The 8,360-nt window shown below is 44.9% G+C and overlaps 1 protein-coding gene across 1 annotated transcript in view; it reads right to left on the minus strand.

Annotated features, from left to right (window-relative positions):
- The window catches only part of LOC135538180 (leucine-rich repeat and immunoglobulin-like domain-containing nogo receptor-interacting protein 1-B), a 29,760-nt gene extending 22,983 nt beyond the window's left edge, over positions 1 to 6,777 (minus strand). Inside the window, exon 1 of the mRNA XM_064964144.1 lies at positions 6,488 to 6,777. Within this exon, the coding sequence (XP_064820216.1) occupies positions 6,488 to 6,499 (12 nt within the window). The 5' untranslated portion in view covers positions 6,500 to 6,777. The remainder of the gene's footprint in view (positions 1 to 6,487) is intronic.
- Between the last annotated feature and the right edge of the window lie 1,583 nt (positions 6,778 to 8,360).

Genomic DNA, 8,360 nt, shown 5'->3' on the forward strand with positions numbered 1-8,360 from the left:
CTGTTGAGATTATAATCCATCCATCCTTCCACATCACTATTACAGCATTCTGTAGCTCCATTCACTCTCTGACTTCCCCCCATATCTCACCGAGGACTAGTGTACAGGACAGGCAGACTAAATATCCTTGGCACAGACTTGATTTACATGAAAAGCTACTGCTCACAACAGGGTCACACAATGGAAGAGATGGGCGGTGTGGATGGACTGTTGAACAGGAAGTTGGCCTACAGTGTACATGTTAATCTATAGATCTGTTTTTTTTGCGTGTCAAGAGTTGAACGAGTCATGGCTTGTTGATGACTTGCATTCTATTCCGTCTTGTGTGTAACAGAAGTGGGGCTAGTGAACCGCCTCACTACTGTAATGACCAGTCAGACCACCAGAGAGACTGTGTGCAGCCATCGTCTGCATTGTCCTCAACTTTAACCACTATTTGGTTTTCCATCCTGTTAAAAGCCAAGTAGGACGCTATGGAGGCATCCTCTGCTAGATAGTTAAAACATTCCCATTTGAATCAAATCGATCAAAGTGCAATTATCAATCTTGGAACTGCATATAGATTGGCGTTCCCAGTGCTTACATGCTACCCAACTGTACAGACAACACAATCAATTACACAGGTTAAATGGGAGAAAGAGCCCATGGTTATTGGGTTCAGTTTAAGTACCAAGACCCTGAGGTGTACATTCAGAACAGACCCTTCATATGACCACTATAGGCCAGGAGAACAATGTAACAGCAAGGCTATAGACAATCATTATACCATGACCGCATCTCTGTAGCATCTCTGTGTGGTCTGAGAGGATAAAACAGAATTATGTGTGAGACACATCTACTTACAGAGTCAAAACAGTGCTGAGTGATGACTTCCTGTCTGATATGTCACGGTTGAGCCAATCGCATGTTTAAAGACAGCAGCGGCCCACAATAGGCTCATACATCAGCGAACGGTAGTAGCCTATGAACAGTGAGTGTATTGAAACAACCAGGGGGCGCTGTGGCGCTCACACACATTGTCCTGCTTTCAGTGGTACTTAATGAACATTATATTGTTCCAGTACGTTTCTACTGCACATCATTGATATGAATGAGCCTGATATCCAGATCATGTGCGTGCTGCTGTACTTATTATAAGGAATCACGTGTTGACATTGTGCTTGAACAGATGAGCTTGCTAAAGAATCTGTGCTTTCATTATGGCAAGACTAACTGGAGAAGAGTGTTTATGAAGGTTTCATAGATTGTTACATGAGACCACCGACAGTAACGTGTTGCCAGGTAACCGTCGTGGTTTTAATCACTCGCTCAGTCACGATGTGAAAGCCCCACATTTCATGTGGCATCGATGTTCTGTAGTTTGATATCTACTGTCACCTTGTTATCGTGACACACACTGTATGTATCAACCTAAAGCTGCAGCACAAACAATACAAACACTACTATAGACCTTCTGCTTTCCCATTTCACCCTGCGAGACCCAAACATAGATCCAAATGAGGAAAATGTTTCATTACCCTTCAAAATACCTGGAATACGTCTCAAAGTCTACAGTGAAGAGGCGACTCCGGGATGCTGGCCTTCTAGGCAGAGTTGCAAAGACAAAGAAATATCTCAGACTGGCCAATAAAAATAAAATATTAAGATAGGCAAAAGAACACAGACACTGGACAGAGGAACTCTGCCTACAAGGCCAGCATCCCGGAGTCGCTTCTTCACTGTCGACGTTGAGACTGTTGTTTTGCATAATTATTGAAGCTGCCAGTTGAGGACTTGTGAGGCGTCTGTTTCTCAAACTAGGCACTCTAATGTACTTGTCCTCTTGCTCAGTTGTGCACCAGGGCCTCCCACTCCTCTTTCTACTCTGGTTAGTGCCAGTTTGCGCTGTTCTGTGAAGGGAGTAGTACACAGTGTTGTACAAGATCTTCAGTTTCTTGGTAATTTCTCGAATGGAATAGCCTTCATTTCTCAGAACAAGAATAGACTGACGAGTTTCAGAAGAAAGTGCTTTGTTTCTGGCCATTTTGAGCCTGTAATCGAACCCACAAATGCTGATGCTCCAGATACTCAACTGGTCTAAAGAAGGCCAGTTTAGTTGCTTCTTTAATCAGCACGTTTTCTAATAATCAATTAGCCTTTTAAAATCATAAACTTGGATTAGCTAACACAACGTGCCATTGAAACACGAGTGATGGTTGCTGATAATGGGCCTCTGTGTGCCAAAATGTAGATATTCCATAAAAAATCTGCCACTTCCAGCTACAATAGTCATTTACAACATTAACAATGTCTACACTGTATTTCTGATCAATTTGATGTTATTTTAATGGACTTTTATTTTTCAATAAAAAGGACATTTCTAAGTGACCTCAAACTTTTGAACAGTGGCGTATCTTTTTGAAAGAATCAACTATTCTGGGAGTTTTCCTATGTGTGTGTGTGTGTGTGTGTGTGTGTGTGTGTGTGTGTGTGTGTGTGTGTGTGTGTGTGTGTGTGTGTGTGTGTGTGTGTGTGTGTGTGTGTGTGTGTGTGTGTGTGTGTGTGTGTGTGTGTGTGTGTGTGTGTGTGTGTGTGTGTGTGTGTGTATGTATGTATGTGTGTATGTGTGTATGTGTGTATGTATGTATGTATGTATGTATGTAAGTTACTTTCAGTAATATTTGGTTGTCCTTTCTGGCTTCATCTGGAGAGAGAACCTCCTATCTTACTCCTTTACCATATAACGAATGGTCGTCACGGCAGCATTCTGACCTCACAATCCATACGTTTTTAAAAGACATATTCATTTCTGTTATTTTGATGTGTAGAGGAGGCATCGAATTTACTCTTGAAGTATTTGGTTGTGCATATTTTCAGAATATTGGAAGGAAAACAATCCCTCTACCGTTTCTATCAGTATATTAATGTAACCCTGTGAGTCAGATCAAACCCTTTTCTATCAGTATATTAATGTAACCCTGTGTGTCAGATCAAACCCTTTTCTATCAGTATATTAATGTAACCCTGTGTGTCAGATCAAACCCTTTTCTATCAGTATATTAATGTAGCCCTGTGTGTCAGATCAAACCCTTTTCTATCAGTATATTAATGTAACCCTGTGTGTCAGATCAAACCCTTTTCTATCAGTATATTAATGTAGCCCTGTGAGTCAGATCAAACCCGTTTCTATCAGTATATTAATGTAGCCCTGTGTGTCAGATCAAACCCTTTTCTATCAGTATATTAATGTAACCCTGTGTGTCAGATCAAACCCGTTTTAATGTAACCCTGTGTGTCAGATCAAACCCGTTTCTATCAGTATATTAATGTAACCCTGTGTGTCAGATCAAACCCTTTTCTATCAGTATATTAATGTAACCCTGTGAGTCAGATCAAACCCTTTTCTATCAGTATATTAATGTAGCCCTGTGTGTCAGGTGAAACCTTTCAGCCCAATGTTGTGTTTCTTCAACATTTCCAAAGTGACCTCTATCTCAGGTTTAGATTGTTTGTTTCCCTCTGTATTTTGTTCTTCATAATCATGACATATTAGAGAAGACAGGAAAAAAGATTTCACGTAATGGCCTACAACATATGCTTGTGTCGGGGACTAGTTGGATGTGAGATGAGTGGACCATGTTTCTACCGTTTCAGAGGCTGCTGATGCCAACATGTATCCTACTGACACAACAATACTACATAGAGGTGCATGTGGGTCGAAGGAGATGAACTAGGTAGTGCTGAAGGAGATGAACTAGGTAGTGATGAAGGAGATGAACTAGGTAGTGATGAAGGAGATGGACTAGGTAGTGATGAAGGAGATGAACTAGGTAGTGATGAAGGAGATGAACTAGGTAGTGATGAAGGAGATGAACTAGGTAGTGATGAAGGAGATGAACTAGGTAGTGATGATGGAGATGAACTAGGTAGTGATGAAGGAAATGAACTAGGTAGTGATGAAGGAGATGGACTAGGTTGTGATGAAGGAGATGGACTAGGTAGTGATGAAGGAGATGGACTAGGTAGTGATGAAGGAAATGAACTATGTAGTGATGAAGGAGATGAACTAGGTAGTGATGAAGGAGATGAACTAGGTAGTGATGATGGAGATGAACTAGGTAGTGATGAAGGAAATGAACTAGGTAGTGATGAAGGAGATGGACTAGGTAGTGATGAAGGAGATGAACTAGGTAGTGATGAAGGAGATGAACTAGGTAGTGATGAAGGAGATGAACTAGGTAGTGATGAAGGAGATGAACTAGGTAGTGATGAAGGAGATGAACTAGGTAATGATGAAGGAGATGAACTAGGTAGTGATGAAGGAGATGAACTAGGTAGTGTTGGATAGGATTATTTTTTTAGATTAGGAAGCAATTTAGGAAACATTGCATTTTTGCATCTTTGTGTCTCACAGTGTTACAAAATAGCAGTGGGGTGAAACCAGTGGAAGAGAAGTCTCTTCCCCGTCTCGCCTATCTTAGGGAGCCTCGTGTCCAGTAACCAACAGTGTAGTGTGTCTCTAAGCAAAAACAGCCTCAACTTCACCAGCTAGAGGTGTCAGCTAGTGGCTTGCAGGCAGCTCCTGTACTGTACATCTATAGGAGGTAGAAGAGTCTCTATAGATTTATACTGTGTGCCAGAGCACTGCAGCCGGGCAGAATTATGAGGGATGCAAATAATGCAGGCTGGAAGGATGAAAGGATGACACACACACACACACACACACACACACACACACACACACACACACACAGACTCAGCAGACACAGACACACACACACACACACACACACACACACACACACACAAGCACACAGACACAGACACACACACACACAGACACACACACACACAGACACACACAGACACACACACACACACACACACACACACACACACACACACACACAGAGAGAGAGAACGGATGAGAGGCTGGGGTGTTTGACCTACATACAAATGGGACAAAAAGCCTTCCCTGGAACCTGTGGGTGAAATGAAACACCATTCTTTCAACCCCAGAGGGAACAGAGCAAATTCATTGTGATTGAATGAGGTTTGACCTCCGGAAGCAAATCAGTGTCAGGCTAGACGACGTGTTTAGGGTCTTTAGAAAGAGGCGTGCTAACAAGGACAGATTAGTTGGCGCTACAATAAGCATGGTGGTGGAGGAGCACTCAGACAGGAACACACGGCAGGCACGCTCCATCACACACACACCCCTACACTAGCAATATGACACACCTTTAAAATACATATGGAGACTGCAGGGACACGGGAGCACATGAGAGACTCACATACAGAGACATTCATGCACACACACAAAGAGAAACAGTTATACACAGACACACCGCACACACACACACACACAATGTACACACCGTACACACACAGACACACACTGTACTATAGCACACAGACACCCCGTACACGCACACAGACACCCCGTACACACACACACAGACACACCGTACACACACACAGACACCCCGTACACACACACAGACACACCGCACACACACACACACTACTATAACACACAGACACCCCGTACACACACACAGACACACCGTACACACACACACCATACTCACACACAGACACCCCGTACACACACACAGACACACCGTACACACACACACACACACATCGTACACACACACACATCGTACTCACACACACACACACCGTACTCACACACACACACCGTACTCACACACAGACACACCGTACACACACAGACACATCGTACACACACACAGACACACCGTACACACACACACCGTACTCACACACAGACACCCCGTACACACACACAGACACACCGTACACACACACATCGTACTCACACACACACATCGTACTCACACACACACATCGTACTCACACACACACACACCGTACTCACACACACACACCGTACTCACACACAGACACACCGTACTCACACACAGACACACTGTACACACACACAGACACATCGTACACACCGTACACACACAGACACACACTGTACTATAACACACAGACACCCCGTACACACACACAGACACCCCGTACACACACACAGACAATATACACAGAGACAGACACACCGTACACACACAACATACAGGTACAAACTGGTGCACAAATGCAAACACACACACACACACCATACACACACACCACCATACACACACACACACACACACACACACACACACAGACACACACACACGATACACACACACAGTAGCCTACATGTATGCTCTTACACATTTAAATAAATGGCAGCATCCGGGTGACAGAACAAACCTGGTCCTGAATCGTATTCAGTAGAATGATCATTGAACATTCCCTCTCTCTCTCTCTCTCTCTCTCTCTCGCTCTCCCTTTCCCCCTTTCAATACATACCATTTGTCCAGACAAAAATTTTCCTGCCAATTCTGCCCCACCAATGCACCATGATGAGCTTGCCTCTATGGCTCAGTGCTGGAAACCCACAGAACAGACAGAGGAGGCTACTTACCAGGACCGTCATGCACAGAATTCTAATTTAAGCTGCTCCACGTTGCCAAGGAAATCCAAAATGCCTCAGAGAGCAGGGCAGAGATTGAAGAGGCCATTGAAAGGAGGATTCAAAGGGAGAAATGGGATACCCGAGGCGAGATAAAAGGAGGTGAGTCCCCGGTGAGGAGCATGGGAGATGCCTGGATCCTCCAGATGCTCTAAATCCACCTCCACTGATAGGCTTGCATGTAAACACAGGCTCCAGTGTCTCAGACACTCTAACATACATGCTGCACCGAGCTGAGTGAGACAGAGAGTGGGAGAGGGGAGAGAGGGAGAGGGGAGAGAGATAGAGAGGAGATAGATAGAGAGGAGAGAGATAGAGGGAGGGGCTGCTGCTGAGCAAGGTGCAGGGAGGAGCTGCAATGCATTGGGAGGGAGGGAGGGAGGGAGGGAGGGAGGGAGGGAGGGAGGGAGGGAGGGAGGGAGGGAGGGAGGGAGGGAGGGAGGGAGGGAGGGAGGGAGGGAGGGAGGGAGGGAGGGAGGGAGGGAGGGAGGGAGGGAGGGAGGGAGGGAGGGAGGGTTGAACGTCCCCATTTCCAGCTTGATTCAAATTAGCTGGGGAGCTGCAGAAAGAGGGTTGTGAAAGACAGAATGTGAAAAATAAAAGTGAAAAATAAAATGAATAATGGAATATGGGGATAGAGGAAGATGGGGATAGAGGAAGATCAAAAAAGGATATGTAGAAGAGGGTGAGAGATGGAAAGAAAGAGGGAAGGGGTAGGGAGACAGAGGGAGGGAGGAAGGTAGGTAGGGAGACAGAGAGGGAGGGAGGAAGGTAGATACGGAGACAGAGAGGGAGGTAGGGAGACAGAGAGGAGACAGAGAGGGAGGTAGGGAGACAGAGAGGGGGAGGAAGGTAGGTAGGGAGACAGAGAGGGAGGGATGGAGACAGAGAGGGAGGGAGGGAGACAGAGAGGGAGGTAGGGAGACAGAGAGGGAGGGAGGAAGGGGGTGCTATCTTAAAACAAGGAAGGGGTAAGACAGGGGCAACAATGTAACAAATGAACTTCTATATCCCCACACTTTACTGTAGGGATGTGAGTGTGGATGAGTGTGTTAACGGGAGGAATATGAGCATGTCATTCTATTAATGGAGTGGGAATGAGTGTGTTAATGGGAGGAATATGAGCATGTCATTGTATTAGTGGAGTGGAGATGAGTGTGAGATATGAGCATGTCATTGTATTAGTGGAGTGGGGATGAGTGTGTTAACGGAGGAATTTAAGTGGGAGAGTGTTTTAATATGAGCATGTCATTGTATATTAGTGGAGTGGAGATGAGTGTGTTAACGGGAGGAATATGAGCATGTCATTGTATTAGTGGAGTGGGGATGAGTGTGTTAACGGGAGGAATATGAGCATGTCATTGTATTAGTGGAGTGGGGATGAGTGAACGTGTGTTAATGAGTGAACGGAATATGAGCATGTCATTGTATTAGTGGAGTGGGGATGAGTGTGTTAATGGGAGGAATATGAGCATGTCATTGTATTAACAGAGAAAGAAAAGAGGAGAAGAAGAGATTAGTGCTCTGGCGCTGGGTTTTATTCCGCGCCCCAGACTCCTCCATCATTTCCTGTCACTAGTGGATGATGAATGCTACCTATTATACATAGAACAGTAATCATGAGGCACGTGGACCTTTGGAGTGTGACAGGAAGGCAGGCAGGCAGATCACTGAAGTGCTGCCTGGGAGGCAATGAGAGACACAGGGTTCTTTGGATGAAGGGTGGGTGGTTGTGGGTAGTTTTGGGGCACACAGACTGGTAGGGATTGATAAAAGAGATTCAGGGCAGTGTGTGTTTGTTTGAGATTAACATTCAAATTACCAG

Source organism: Oncorhynchus masou, unplaced genomic scaffold, assembly GCF_036934945.1.
Source record: "Oncorhynchus masou masou isolate Uvic2021 unplaced genomic scaffold, UVic_Omas_1.1 unplaced_scaffold_926, whole genome shotgun sequence".
Lineage (NCBI taxonomy): Eukaryota > Metazoa > Chordata > Actinopteri > Salmoniformes > Salmonidae > Oncorhynchus > Oncorhynchus masou.